General features: G+C 40.1%; 1 protein-coding gene across 8 annotated transcripts in view; it reads left to right on the top strand.

Moving 5' to 3' along the window:
• ENAH (ENAH actin regulator) overlaps window positions 1-15,506 on the top strand; it is a 99,953-nt gene that overhangs the window by 80,070 nt on the left and 4,377 nt on the right. For 2 of the 8 annotated variants that reach the window (XM_065630631.1, XM_065630634.1), the window contains 8 exons: window positions 929-1,729; window positions 3,454-3,761; window positions 4,712-4,851; window positions 5,262-5,316; window positions 5,619-5,667; window positions 8,494-8,560; window positions 11,023-11,085; window positions 15,328-15,406. In XM_065630631.1, coding sequence (XP_065486703.1) covers window positions 929-1,729; window positions 3,454-3,761; window positions 4,712-4,851; window positions 5,262-5,316; window positions 5,619-5,667; window positions 8,494-8,560; window positions 11,023-11,085; window positions 15,328-15,406 — 1,562 coding nt within the window. The remainder of the gene's footprint in view (window positions 1-928; window positions 1,730-3,453; window positions 3,762-4,711; window positions 4,852-5,261; window positions 5,317-5,618; window positions 5,668-8,493; window positions 8,561-11,022; window positions 11,086-15,327; window positions 15,407-15,506) is intronic. The other 6 variants (XM_065630633.1, XM_065630635.1, XM_065630638.1 and 3 more) reach the window with 6 other exon arrangements.

Genomic DNA, 15,506 nt, shown 5'->3' with positions numbered 1-15,506 from the left:
CTCCAACATTGGTTAAAGTATGATGAGTTAAAATTTCTAAATATTTTATCGTTGTTTGCTCTATTAAACAAGATGTTTTCTCATTACATAATTTGGAAAAAACAAAACCAAACCAAACATATCAGCTTGAGTGTGTTAACATAGGTGGTGTGTACCTACATAAGGCAAAGCAATAGTGTGAGAAATGCCTTTCAGTATGAAGTCTTGCTTAATTTCTCATTGTAGTAACATTTCAATGAAATGTATTATATGTATTTGTAGATAAGATAATGCACTGCCTGCGGAAATGTATCCAGCGATAACTGAAAGCTTTCTCATTTTGGTAATATAATGCCACACTTTGTCAAGCACTTGGTTGTTCTTTAGTAAGAAACTCAATTTACATGAGAAGTCAGCTCATGGTAAACAATCGAAGAATGTAAGAGCTAATCACTTCAGAGCAGAGGTTTTATTGATAGTTTATTTCCATTACTTCCAAGTTTGCAGTGGAGCTTTTTCTGGGGAAGAGAGAGATGATACTTGCTGCCTATGGTATGAATTTTGTTAGTGGAGTTGTAACAAATGTTAAGATCACTACACTTGCTTGCAGTTTGCAACCAAACAAGAAGATAAAAGCTGATAAAAAAACTCATTAATCACTCCTGTATCTAATCCATCTCACAGATGGGATTTGAGAAAACTTACTGTAGGATGTACTTGTAAATTCAAATGTTGGCACAAAAATAGTTGGTAAAATTTAAAAGCAGCTGTTGATAATATGTAAAACTTTCCTAACAGTATTTTCACTTGTGCCTAATCCTCTGGTACTAACTGTAGTCTACATTTATGCATTTTGTTTGAATGCTGGTTTTGTTGCTTCATTAGCTCCCTTTTTCTCTTTCTCCTTTTTTTATCCTGCCTTTGCTGCTGCTTTCCATCTTCTGTCCAGCTCCATCTTTCGACAACTCCCCGTATAGCACTCCACTTCCCGACTACTCCAGTTGCCAGCCTCCTTCAGCACCTCCTCCATCATATGCAAAAGCGGTTTCGGCACCAATGTCGGAGGCCACACCGGAGTACGCTGTAGTGACTTCTGCACCACCGACTTCCACTCCCCCTACACCGCCTCTAAGGCACTCTGCATCGCGTTTTGCTACATCTTTAGGCTCAGCTTTCCACCCTGTTCTCCCCCATTACGCTACGGTTCCTCGTCCGCTGAACAAAAGTTCTCGGCCCCCTTCTCCTGTCAATGCCCCGGCGACTTTGCCTCCAAACACAAAGCCTGTGGCCTGGTCCGCGCCCAGTTTCGCCCCTCTTCCCCCGTCTCCTCCAGTAATGATAAGCAGTCCACCAGGCAAAGCTACTGGTCCGAGACCCGTCCTCCCAGCGTCGGCTTCCAATCCAGTGACCCAAGTGTCCACGTCTCCCATGGCTCCTAACGGGCTTCCTGAAAACCTGGCTTATCCGGTTCCTCCACCTTCTACCTCAGGTCCAACTCCGCCTCCGCCACCTCCTCCCCCCCCACTGCCTTCCTTTCCGCCTCTGTCACTCTCTGGACCTCAAGCTTCTCCTTCTCCCAACTCCCCGAATGCCTCAACTCCCTCATCCAAGCCTAGTGTTCTCCCTTCTCCCTCTGCAGCTACCCCTGCCTCTGTTGAGAACTCTCTAAACTCTGTGCTGGGAGACTCCTCTGCTTCTGAGCCAGGCTTGCAGGCAGCCTCTCAGCCGGTTGAACCTACGACCCAGCAGGGTAAGGCTTTCTGTTATTGCTACTAATGCACTAACCAGGAATGCAGTCGAAACCGATTGGTATCAAAGCCCGTAACTGCCCCGGAGAATTGATAATGATGCTTCCAAAGTTGCAGTGATCTTAATACCACAACGAAATACTATTTGGAAAACAGGGGTAAGGGAAACATTAAAGCTCTGCGGAGAAGAGCCAGCATTCTGTGGCCTTTCATAAGTAAAATTCTGATTTCTTAAGCTCTAAGCTGTCGAGAACAGAGCTTGTGAAATACTTGCTTGGTAAATGTTGCACTGTTAGTTTATTTGGAGCATGGTGTTAACAGGCAGCATCCTTAGTTTCCTGATAGCAGCCAACATGGAAGAACGTATGTGTGGCTTTGGACACGTGAATGACCTTAAGCAAGGAGTAATCTGAACCACTTTCGTAATTTCAAATTTGGAAAGCAGTGTGTAACACCTACAGCATTTCTTTTTATACAGTGGTTGTATTTTGATATATGGCTGCGTGCTATCATATATATGAAGACAAGTCTTCCTAGCATAGCTAAAAAGACTTTAGAAAAAAAGTTTGGTTAAGCAGGTAGCAGTTTTAATGGACACTCTACCAATGAGATGTAAATGTCTTTGTTAACCTGAATCTTGCTTTTCTATTGATTTAATAGATTTAGGTCTTTGTATGTAAGTCTGCAGTAGCTCAGCTATAGGTGTGGGCAGGGGGGCTGTGGGGGGATGAGCAGGCGGTGGCTTCATCACACACAAGCCATGCAGGGTAGATCCTGGAGTGAAAATAGGGGCAATGGCCTCACTTGTAGTAGGAAATAAAAGTGTCCACTTGGATGGTGAGTGACGCTGTTACATTTACACAGTGGTTAGCAGAGAAGGAAACAGGGAATACTCACGTGTGACATTCCTGCCTGCAGAGGTTGCTTAAGGTGGTTGCGAAGCATTTTTAGTAGTTTATGGCAGATTGAGCGAGGTGAGGGGAGGGTGTGTGGGGCTGCTTTGTTAGTCACAATTTCTTAAACTGTTCCTATAATAATAACACAGTGATCATCAGAATATTCTTTCTTCAAAACACATTTTGTATTGCACGTCAATGTGAATTTAAAGCATTAAAGGAATCGTAGATTTAAAAAACAGAAGAGTTTGTTCCCATCAGCTTAAAATGTGTCAGTCTTCTAACTCACTAATTAGTGTTTGTATTAAATTATTAAAGTAGATTCCTGGCATGTTTTTTTAGAGAAAAGCTTTTTATACAGTGTAGAAATTAGCACTGGAACTCAAACAGTTCAAGGGTTCAGATGTTTGGGTGGTGTGTTAAATGCTTGTTAGTACAGTGAGAAGGCACAGTGTTTAGCACCATTTGAACACGCCGTATTGTTCCTACGTGATATGATGCTCCTGCTTTACTTGACCCTTTATAAAAGCTTTGCCTGTTTCCCAATGTAAGATTCTTCTTGGTTGCAGCACAGAGCCTGACTGGAGGGGTTTTGGATGTAAATGTCTCTGAAACTGTCCGATCTCTCATAGCTGATGTAGTATTTTTAGTGCATTTATTAAGAATGCTTCTCTCCCATTGAAACTTGCAGTGTTTTCTTGCCCATAAAAAGGACCCTTACCAGTATTAACGTCTCACCTGCTGAGCAAAAGAACCAGTATTTCAAGGGAAATAAGATCTTTCTTTTCTAAATTCTTAATGTAGCCTATTTGTTTTCTCTTTGATACTAGGTGTTGTCCAAGGACCACCTGCACCTCCTCCCCCACCTCCCCTGCCCCCTGGCCCAGCTCAGTCTTCAGTAGCAGCCCCACCTCCTCCTGGCCCACCACCACCACCTCCACTCCCGCCATCAGGGCCGCCGCCACCACCGCCGCCACCTCCTCCGCTTCCCAGCCAAGTCCCTCCTGTTCCCCCTCCACCTCCTGCTCCCCCCCTCCCCGCCTCGGGATTTTCAGTGGGATTCGTGTCCGAAGAGAATCGCCCTTTAACTGGACTAGCAGCTGCGCTTGCTGGAGCCAAGCTTAGGAAAGTCTCACGGGTAAATACAACTCCTGCTGCTTTTTCCGATTCCTGCCCCTAAAGCCTGTCTTCCTGAACTAGTTGTAATTCTTGTTCAAGATTAATAGCAGTATCAAGACTTTCGGGATAGGCTTAATTCATTATTACAAAAGGATTACAGGACATACTACTAGCCCATCACTTTTTTTTATACAGTTCACAGAATCACAGAATGTCAGGGATTGGAAGGGACCTCAAAAGATCATCCAGTCCAATCCCCCCGCCAGAGCAGGAACACCTAGATGAGGTTACACAGGAAGGCGTCCAGGCGGGTTTGAATGTCTCCAGAGAAGGAGACTCCACAACCCCCCTGGGCAGCCTGTTCCAGGCTCTGGCACCCTCACTGAGAAGTTTCTTCTCAAATTTAAGTGGAACCTCTTGTGTTCCAGTTTGCACCCATTACTCCTTGTCTTACTGTTGGTTGTCACCAAGAAGAGCCTGGCTTCATCCTCGTGACACCCACCCTTTATATATTTATAAACATTGAGGTCCCCCCTCAGTCTCCTCTTCTCCAAGCTAAAGAGCCCCAGCTCCCTCAGCCTTTCCTCATAAGGGAGATGCTCCACTCCCTTCATCATCTTTGTTGCCCTGCGCTGGACTCTCTCCAGCAGTTCCCTGTCCTTCTTGAACTGAGGGGCCCAGAACTGGACACAGTATTCCAGATGAGGTCTCACCAGGGCAGAGTAGAGGGGGAGGAGAACCTCTCTCGTCCTACTAACCACCCCCCTTCTAATACACCCCAGGATGCCATTGGCCTGCCTGGCCACAAGGGCACAGTGCTGGCTCATGGTCATCCTGCTGTCCACCAGGACCCCCAGGTCCCTTTCCCCTACACTGCTCAGTTCTTTCTTTCTTGTATGTGAACTTTGCTTCTTTCATTAAGTTGGCTATCATTTTATTCACACATCTGTTACTTTGTGTATTATGAAGGGTGAAGACTCCTCCAGTTCAAGTGGAGGAGGAGGAGGAGGCTCTGCTTCATCTAAAACAGACGGTGGCCGTGGAAATGGACCGCTTCCCTTGGGAGGCAGCGGGTTGATGGAAGAAATGAGTGCCCTGCTGGCCAGGAGGTAAGGAGCTGTTTCTGCTGCGCTCCAGCCGCTTTGTTATCACAGAGGTAGGATTTTGGGTGCCTGTTTGTAGCTGGCTAAGGATCAAATAAACATCAGATTGCCCGTGTGGTTGCTTTGTGAAGTTAATAACGTTTCATGAATAGCCATTTTTACTTGAGTGTAATCAAATATTCCTGTGTAAGTCTTTGTGCAGCATTATGGGAGGGAATACAAACTTCAAGAGGAGAAAGAACTGCACAGTCACTTTGGCAGGAGGGCTTTGCCCTTGAAACTGTTTTGAAAGTCCTTTATAAACATTAATTTTCAATTATCTCGCTATCAAGCTGTATATATCTTTAATTACACTAAACAACATTCTTCCATCTTAAAGCCATGATGATCTTTGTAACTTTTGTCTCTGCTTATAGGAGAAGAATTGCTGAAAAGGGATCAACAGAACCAGAGCAGAAAGAAGATAAAACTGTGAGTTGAGAAATTTTATCTACTTAACATTATTCAATAATAGATTATGAGAAAGATTCTAATGGTATATATGAGAGATTATTTATGTATATGCATAACCATTATATTGTGAAGTGCACAGTGCTCGCACATTTTCTGCATACAATTGAACAGAACCATTTAAATCTCTACAAGAAGTGAAATAAATATTTAACAGTTGAGATTAATCTGTTAGATTCAAGAGTCAAAGGTTGTGTTTTGTTTTTTTCTTTCCTCTCTTCCTCCTCCCCCTCCTCTGTTCTCCTCCACTGCCTTTTAATCAGGAAGAATCAGAGTCTTCAACTTCTAAGGTTTCTTCAACAAGCACACCTGGTAAGTAGCACAGGTTTGTGAACTCTCTGGCTCTATAATGATAAAACCTGATGACAAATCTCAGTCAGCTGTGCTGCATTTTGGAGACTGCCTGTTCTCCCTCTCCCATGATTACAGCCTGGCATTTTGCTGTAAAATAGGTTCAGGAGTGTTTGAGAAGATGACATAAAAAGAATATCCACTGGAACACTGCTCTTGGTATAGAGTTCTCTGATTCAGCCACTGGATGCTTTGCAGGCCTTAATATTGAAAACCACTGCTGGAGGGTGAAAAAAACCCAGATGGCCACTGGCTGTGCAATAAAAAGAGAGCTAGGACCTAAGTGTGTCTGGGTGGAAATAACTGGAAAACAGTTAGCATTAAGATGCAGCTGGTAGTCTAAAGAAATTAGACTGCAAGGCAATAAATGACTTGATACAAATCAAGTTTTCAAGTTTGTCATCTTTTTCTCCTCTCCCCTTCTCCTCTCCCCTTCTCCTCTCCCCTTCTCCTCTCCCCTTCTCCTCTCCCCTTCTCCTCTCCCCTTAGCATAGGAGTTTGCCTCATTCTGTTAAACACTGAGATAATGTTAGGCTTGGGGAAATGACTGCTTTTGGAACACTTCTTCTAATAATACAGGACCAAAGAGGGAAATCAAAAACAGTGGAAGTGAAGTGGTTCTTTTAATTGGTTGTCATGTTAAGAAGCCTCATCAAACTTTTTATAAATGTCAAATGCATCCAGAGGTTTGTTTCCATCTAATGGAGAGATTTCACTTCATTTCTTGATGTAAAATGCTGTCATAATGCTGTGCCTCATCACTGGAACATACATTTTAAATGTTTAAGAGGAATGCGTGGCATACTGAGCAGGGGCCAGGTAAAAAATGTGTGTAATTATCTCCAATTACCATTAATAATATAACTGAAATTGTTACACGTAGACTTGCTAGCATGTACCTCTTTGGTTTGCACTAACCCTTCCTATGTGCTGCTGTTGTGAACTATCAGAGTTCTGCATTCCTTGTCAGGAGAAGTATGATGTTGAAAGGGGAGACATTTCTTCTGTTCTGAGCTTGGGTCTTCTTGCATTTATTTTGATATATTTCAACTCTAAGAGGCTGTAGTTTCTCTCGTGTTGTTTACAGGGAGAGTTACACCATGATTACTTACACGAGTCCTTTTCTGTGTATGGTGTATTCCTTTTATGGAAAGAAACACACAGTCGTGTAGAGCTAAGTAAAACCTAAGTTAAAACATGTTAGGTGATAATATAAACAAAAAAAGCTCAAAACCATGGGGTAGGCAACAGATATATGAACCTTGGATAACGTTGCTGTTTCAGCTAGATAAAGATAATCACGTGGTCCTTGAGCAGGCTGCAGCCATAGCAAAAATTTTTCTCAGTTTTGCAGATACAGCTAAAATTCTGCTAAAATAACTCCTATGGCAGCACAAATCCTGAAGCCTGGTATATCAAATTAAGCTTAAGGCTTATTGCTAGCACTGGTAAACTGTAACTGGCCTGGGTCACAGGCTATGCTAGGAGACTTCAGCAATTCAGATTTTTTTCTTACTACCCAGCTGCATCCCAGAGAACTTCCTGGTCCATTTGAGACCCTGAAAGGGCATTTCTGCCTTCCTTCTTGCCCAGCTGAGCCTTAGAAAAGAAAGGGAACAAACCAAACAAACCCCAAAACTCAAAGACTTACAAGATTAGTGGCACATTAAAGTCTGCAGTAAGTAATGATAGCAAGTAAGTGATAATGATCCATGCTACAGAAAGACTGTTTTAACTTGTGCAAATTGTAAGGAATGAAGCATTTCTGGTGAAAGGTATGTCTTGAGGAAGGGATTTGGTGAGACCAGTAAAGGAAAAAAAGATCGCATTCACCATGCAAGAACACAAAATAAACGGTCCTTAACTGTTTGCCTTGTTTTGGCTGTGATTTCTGTCTGTCTGCTGTTGACAGAAAGCTGCACAATAGAGCTGGTTTTTGCCTGTGACTTTAGATCACTGTAATAAACTCAGGATAGTGAGTCAAAGTTTATTGGATAGGATTCTAAGCAGAACTGAAAGCAGGATCCATAGTGCAAAGTGAAGCATGAGCATGTATAAAGATAGGTTGGGCTTCTTAAACTTGACTGCAAATATAGACTAGGCCCAAAAGTCCTCTTCTGCAGTGTATAACAGAGTGCTTGCTCACAGAGTGGGAGGAAATGCACAGTAAAACTGTCTCTCATATCATAGATGGTACGTAAACTACGATCTCTTCTAGATCCAAGGATAATGTACCTTTAGTTTTTAGTCTGTGTTATTTTGAAAGAGGGAAATTATGTATTTCAATTCTAGAAGTATCTTTTGGGGCACAAGACTTTGGAAAATAAATACCTAGTTGTGTGAGGTTGTATCATCCCTGCTGTAGCTTCATTGAAATTGACACTGAATAAATTTCATAAAATTAATAGCTCAGGAAAACTCTTTTAGCTTAAAAAATCTTCCCCCAGTATTTGAAGCTGACTATTTAGCTATAGTTTCAGAATTCTGTGTTTCAGAACTGAAACAATCAAATACATGAAGACAGACCTCCCCTAGTTGGATTAAGAATCAAATGGCATTTACAATGTCTAGAACAAAATTGAGACTTTAAGATGGTATCACAACATAAATGGTGGTGTGATTTAAGATTAATACAACAGGAGGTAGCTTAACATGAAAGAACTAAAACAATGTAGTAACAAAAAAAAAAAAAGCTGAATTCAGTTGCCAGGTACTTGAAGTTTCTTTGCATAAATAACACAACAAATAGAAGATGACAGTTTTTAATCTTCTCACAATGTTTTCCAGAACTAACAAGAAAGCCTTGGGAACGAACAAATACAGTCAACGGAAGCAAGTCACCTGTTATCTCCAGGTACTCCCTTTTGTACCACTACCTTTTCCTTATGTTTGCTGCTATTGCTCATGCTGCTAAAGATACAGCACTAAAATAGCAAAAATCACCTTAATATTAAAGCAAAGTGTATGGGTTTAAAATTATTGCCGTGAAACTGCTTTTGACAGTTTTAATTAGAAATGCAGAGTTGCTTTTGGAGAATGCTAGTAAGTGGAATTTTTGACAGAAAAGTCAAAATGAAAACCCCAAAAGATTCCCTAACAATTGCTGGTGTATTCAGTTATTAAGGTGTATGTTTTCCTACAGCAATGTTTAATTCTTTCTATTTCTTTAAATTTTAAAGTCTGAAATTTCCTGCAAGGGAAAACCAAACACAGTGCTGTGATTCATATACTCTGCGGTAAATCTAGTGAATAGCTTCTCTCCTTCCTATTTGTGTGCTAGTGATAGAATGGTTATCTAGATATTTAAGCTATCTTGGTAAGACTTGATTCTGTGATGATTTTGGTAGCTGTCTCATAGCAAACCAAGGAAGCCCATCCTACACAAGTGTAGAAATATTGTATATCCTTCAGTGCATCAACCAATCTTTGGTATCTTGTCAGTTGGAACTTTGGTAGGCAGTGGGTGTTTTGGTGGGCATCTCAGTAACACAAGAGAGTGAAATGGCTGCTTTAGCTTTTTTTTTGGTATATTTGTTGTTTACGTTAAGCATAAGGCTTGTGGTTTGTTTTAGAATTCCTGCATATTCTGCATACAGAGGTTAAACGATTCTGACCTATGATAATCTGACAAACTTACCTGGATTTCTTAAGAGAAAAGAACATGTTAAACTTGAGAATGCTGTGTTTGAAATTACTTGAATTCTCCTTAATATCCTTGCCTGTTGGAAATATCGATGCAAGATTTGGTGATTAGAAAAGAAAACCCAATTATTCTCTAAGTGGCATTACTTGTGGTTAGATTACCATTGAGGTCTTCAGTTCTAAACTGCAGCAGTAAAAACACTCCCAGCCTGTATCAGTATCCTTGTCTGTCTTTCAGAAATAACTAAGTCCAGGAGCTTAAAATGTCTCCAGCCTTGATTCTGGTCACTTGCTTTGGTTTTTGTCAAAAAACAGGTGACATTGGTGTTGATGTCCTCTCTGCTATACTGTCAGTGTAACAAAATACTGCTTTACCATTAGACTTGGCTTCCCCCTCACTCCCCAGTAGGTCTTACCTGCTTTAACCAAGGTTTCTTGTTTTCAAGCAGATCAAAGTATCAATACATGGCATTGAGGGGGAACTTGTCACAGAAATAGTTCGTGTAAGGAATCCTAAAGAGTATTTTAGATTTTGCATTGTTTAAGACATTTGCTGACCTGACCCTTTGGCTATAGATACCCTATGGATAAGCAATTGAAGAAAGTGAAGAGATCAATAAATAGGGCAACTTCCCATATCGGACTCCTTTGGGGAGTCTGGGATGTCCTTAAGTCTTTGTTCTGCCCGTCCTTACAGCCTTAGCTTCCTGTAAACAGTTTTAAGAAGCCTATTTCATCGATCTTGTTTCAGTCAGTGAAATTCAGAGGTTACCGAGGGCTGTTTAAAAAGTTTTCTGACCTAGGGAGGAGTACAGACATTTTGAGGCTGCTCTTGAGGTATATGAAGAAAATCTCTCCATCAAGCTTTTGTCTTCAGTCATCCAATGGAAAATGTTGACAGAATTCAGCTTGATGAGAACCTCACTGGGTGTATACTCTAAAAGTACTTCCAAAATAAGAATTCCATGTTTATTGAATGTCAGTATTTTTTTTGAGCGCTGTCATAACCTGTTGGATGTGCCATAGCATATATTTTAAGACTGCTGGTACAGTTTTCTAGTCAGTGTTGACAGTTTGCCCTGCCAGGATGAGGAGTATTTCATGGACTCAGAAATAAGATATTAATAGAAATCTCTCTTGAATATCTCTGCATTTTCATGAATTCTCTACAGTTACCAAGTCTATCTCAGCAAGCAGCTTGTTAGAGTAACTTTCTTTTGAGTGAGTTAATCAAAGGGTGCTGCTGTTTGAAACACCAATACCATGTTTGCCAAAAGGGGATATCTTTCACCTTCTAAGCTTCAAGAACCTGCTTCTGACCTGTACTGAGAGGGTGAGAGTCATTTATGGGAATTAAACAAAGCATGCCTAAGAAATAGTCAAGTAAGCAAAATGTTCTCTTCAAAGCTTCCAAATAGGTAGACAATAAAGGAGTTGTTATTCAGAATCAATGTTCTAAGTATTTTAAAATAACTGGTGTCCTGTTTAAGATCAGGTCTTTTTTTGTAGCAGGCTGTGAAAAGACTTAAGCTACATGGTTTTAATATTTCCTGAAACATTCAAATAGAACTTGTGGAACATAACTAGTTAAACTCCATGGTATTTAAGGTGCTAAAGCTGAACATAATTAAGACCCATTATAGTTTGTTAAGGTAGTGTTTCTCCCCTTCATAGACGGGAATCTCCGTGGAAAAATCTGCTTGCATCTGAAAACAGGTTCTATGATTCATTAAACAGGTATCATCCTGTTGGGACTCGAGACTTTGTAATAACCATTTTGACCAGTTCAGGGTTGGACTTTTTCTACATGGATTGGTAATCACCACACACATCACCAGGTTTCTTTTCACATTTTGTCCAGTTGAGCCCATATTTGGACTGGTTAAAAGCAGGTGGTGTCAAAGGCAAATTGAAATGGCTTAAGAACCAGCTCAGAATTCATATTAGATACTGGATTTTTGAGAATCGCTACCTGCAAAGGTACAAATTCCTGGTGCATATACCAGGATTTTAGTGAACCACTTGCAGTATTTGGAGAAGCAGATTTTCAAAAATGTAAGTTTAGATACACAGGAATAGCAGTTAATTATCCAGGTAAGTTTTTACGCTTGCTTTTCACAAATTAAGTAAAGGCATCAAATAGATTTTGCCTGACTTAAACATATGAAAGGGAAGAAAAAAAAGACTTGTTAAACATAAATTAATGTTTCTGTTGGGAACATATTCACAAATTAGAATTAACATTGCATGTATTTTAAGATGTAGATCTCAGTTTCACTCTCTGTAGTGTTATTCATAAAATACTGACATCAAAAGCCTTTAGGTTTTATGAGCTTTCTGCAGGTAAATGTGTTACAGAGCCCCTCAGAATTACTGAGTCAAATTCCAGCTTTCTTTTTCATAGAGGCACTCATTGTGGTGACTACTTAATCTTTTGTATGAAAAGTTCCCCTTTCAGTTACTGATCTTGGGTGGTGTATTCTGCATGTTGGCATGAATAAAATATTTATCTTGCATGTTTGATTTAAGGTGTTCTAGGGCCTGCCAAGGCTCATCCTCCTGTTAGGCAATGCTATGAAAAACCACATGGGAGAGCTCTTTAGCCATCTTGGGATCAAGTGACTGAGACGTTTTATTCACCAAATTTCAGTAGTTAATCCTTTTCTTAATGGCAACTGCATTCACCGTTAATCTTCTGAGCAATCTGATGAAGGGAAAAGGGGATAATTATCTAGTTTACAAATTGTGGTCTTCCATATTTGAGTGAAGAATGCCTTGCATTTCAGGAAGCAAAAATGGAATACAGTCTTAAGACTTGAGTAGTAGAGTTTATAAAGAGGCTTTCCTGTTGAGCTGTTTGACATCTAGCAGGAGTATATGGCATATGAGTGGTAAAGCTGCCTCTTAATTCTAAAGATCTGAAGCAAAGGAAACAAGAAGCAGTCTAGATGTGAAGACCTCTTCTTCAAAGTAATTTCATTAAAATATTAAAGTCATAAGTAATTTTATGCAAATATTAAAGTGCATCCTTGTTTGGGTTCTTCCATTAAGGCACGTAGTAGGTCTGCGTTACCACTTGTCAGGAGTTGTGTTTGGGAGGACAGATTCTTTTTGCAGTCCCACAGAGTGTAGGCTGTAATGCCATAGTGTACGGGAACAAAGGGATGGTGAATGGGAATGAACAGGAGCTATATGTGGAAAAATGAAGAACTCATGCTATTCTGCTTAAAGTCCGTGTTCACAGTTTCAGGTGTAAACTGCAAGTAACACATTAAGTATCAGGTATGTGATAAAGTAGCAATTGCCAAAGATCTCATCTTGATAAATGTTTTTTGAGCAAGGAATTCTTTCATAAGGAACTCGGAACTGAAGAGTTTTGTAAAAGATCCCAAACTGTGGTTTGTCTTCATAGCATTAGCACTCGCTGTAGATCTTCTGGTGGTTACAAGGTGAATTCTATATTCCAGCTTCTTCCACTATCAAATTATTGAATATTTTGTCAACTGTCTTACTTGATGGATCATGTATTTCATTTTGATGTGTTTCAAGGAGTAATAATAATGTTAGCAATTTCTCTCTTGGAACTTATGTTTTGATTGTCTAAACAGCTGTAGCAATTGAATATTGTGATTCCAGGTGAAGAACCAAACTGATATACAACACAGGATGTTCCTGCACCTCTCTGATGCAAAGTCCAGCAGCAAAGGGAGAGTTACACATTCCCTTCTGCTGCCTCTGTTTTGCATAGTTAACTGCTGTCAGTTTTGTCCTAAATAGGTGTGACTAAGATTGACATAACTAATTTGTCAGTGCACAGAAATAATCACGAAGCATTGAAAAAATTGTCAAGAGGTTCTGCCACCCACACTGGAGCTAACTGCCTTTTGAAGAGATGAATGGGCTCAGACGTACCAATTTAAAATGGCCTTTCACCAGAATTACTCAGTAGCTATGAGTGTATATGAAGGTTTTCATGAATTTTTTAATGCACCAGGCTCTTCAGTGGCACAGGCATCCCCTATTACAGATTACATGGAGAAAAATAGGCAACTTGTGTCCCATGTTGTTTCTTAATACTTTTCACACTGGGAACTTAGAAGAGATAAAAGTATGTGCTAGAGAGTGCAAACCTGGAAAGTTTCTGTTTTATCAAAACAACGTTTTAGTGTGCATGACCTTTTCTGTTGGGAGTCACATTTCAAGTGTTTTCCTTCAGTTAGCAAACAAGAACATAGTCCTGACAGATTATAAAAGTCATCAAGACAATCCAGTATGAGACTCCTTCTGCTTGTACCAAATAAAGACAGTGTAATCAGATAATTTCTTCATGGATGAATCACAGTTTTGTAAGGGAAGATGCATGAAAGCCGAAGGTAGTAGTTTTGTAAAAACAAACTAATATATAGGTTCACTATTTTTTGTTTTCTGAGCGAGAACACAGCTTTTTTGTGTCAGCAAAATGAAAAATGCATAAATAAATGGAAAAAATAAAACAATGGCTGTACTGCTTGTGCCCCTCGCACATTCTGCTTTATTCTGAAAAAAGATTTATACTGTGTATTTGAGAAAAGATAAAGTGCAGAACTGTGCCTTTTCTCCTGGTTTGTCTTTTTTTGTTGTTCCTGACCACTTTCCATTGTAATAAGTAAGGCTGCACTTTCAGATAATGAATCCAGAAAAATGCAGTGTTTACTGAATTCTTCCTATGTAAGAATTTTGGAGTGGGGCACTGAGTTCAGTCCAGGCTGGTTTTTTTTGTTCAATAATGCCACATACAAGGACAGTGAAATAGAACCCAGCTTAGTCTACTAATACCCTGCCCTACCTTAGCATTAGCATACTGTGATAATCTAAACATTGCGAAAACCTCCTGACATGAACTGTCAGTAATCAAGAAGAGCAGAACATTCCTCTCTCTTTGCTCCTACTCCATCCATCCATCCCTGCTTTGGAGAACCATTTCTCTATTCCTGTTGTTAGCATCCAGGTTCATAGCTGTCTGTATGCAAGGCCCTGTGGAAGTGTAGTACATATATCAGTCTGAGTTACACCTTGTATAAGCAGGGGATCAGAAAAGAGAAGTGAGAAGGTAGAAAACCCCCTTCTTCTGGAATGCGTGTTAAAAATGCAAGATAATATTGGTAAGCAAGTTTTTTATGTCTTTGGAGAACAGTACATACACAAACATTGAACATGACATAGTCCAAACCACCAGAAGTAATATCTTTATAAATCTGGTTACTGTTACAGTATTTGCTTTCACAGAATCACAGAATTGTTTGGGTTGGAAGGGACCTCTGGAGATCATCTAGTCCAACCCACCTGCTAAAGCAGGTTCACCCAGAGCAGATCACACAGGATCATGTCCAGGCGGGTTTTGAGTGTCTCCAGAGAAGGAAACTCCACCACCTCTCTAAGCAGTAGCTTTAGAAAGCAATTGTTAGAGTAATTTAGGTTGCAAGGGAGTTAGATAAGGTTGCTCAAGCCTTGTACTTTCAGATGTTGAAAATCTGCCAAGGTGATTCCACAGCATTCATACAGTTGCAGCATCAGCATGAAATCATTAGTTAGTGGGAGTTTTTCTTTGAGAAAACCTCTTTTGAAATGAGTAAGCAATTGAAAAGGGAAGAGGGAAAGCGTTTGGCATTTGAAGATATTCAGCTTTTCACACCCGTTATGAAAAAAGGCAGAAACCAATGACAGTGAAATCTGTCTGCTACTTAAAGTTCTTGTTTTGAACTAATAACTCTTATGGTAATTAATATCTCTAGTGTGTGGAAAATGTTCTTGGTTGTTGCTTTCTATTCTGTGTGGTATTTTGGGTCTCATTTTCCCACCCTCCCACTCCCAACTCTTTTTTTCATTCTGATTCTTTACTATCATTTCGATAGACAAATGTTAGCAAGTTTGATGGGCAAGTCCTATGTATCCTGTAATAATGAGTGGGCAGTAATACATGGATGTGTTTTTGTCCTGCAGACCAAAATCTACACCAACGGGGCAACCCAGTGCCAATGGAGTACAGTCAGAAGGTCTAGATTATGACAGATTGAAGCAGGTACGTATATAATACTTTGAATGTAAAATTTTAACTGTTTTGTTAACTAGTTCCAAATTTAAATAATGATTTAGTGATTATTAGTCATTATTTTTCACGA

The sequence above is a fragment of the Caloenas nicobarica genome, chromosome 3 (genome assembly GCF_036013445.1).
Source record: "Caloenas nicobarica isolate bCalNic1 chromosome 3, bCalNic1.hap1, whole genome shotgun sequence".
Taxonomy (NCBI): Eukaryota; Metazoa; Chordata; class Aves; order Columbiformes; family Columbidae; genus Caloenas; species Caloenas nicobarica.
Note: the sequence above shows the minus strand (reverse complement) of the source record. Positions and strands in the feature narration are given on the sequence as shown.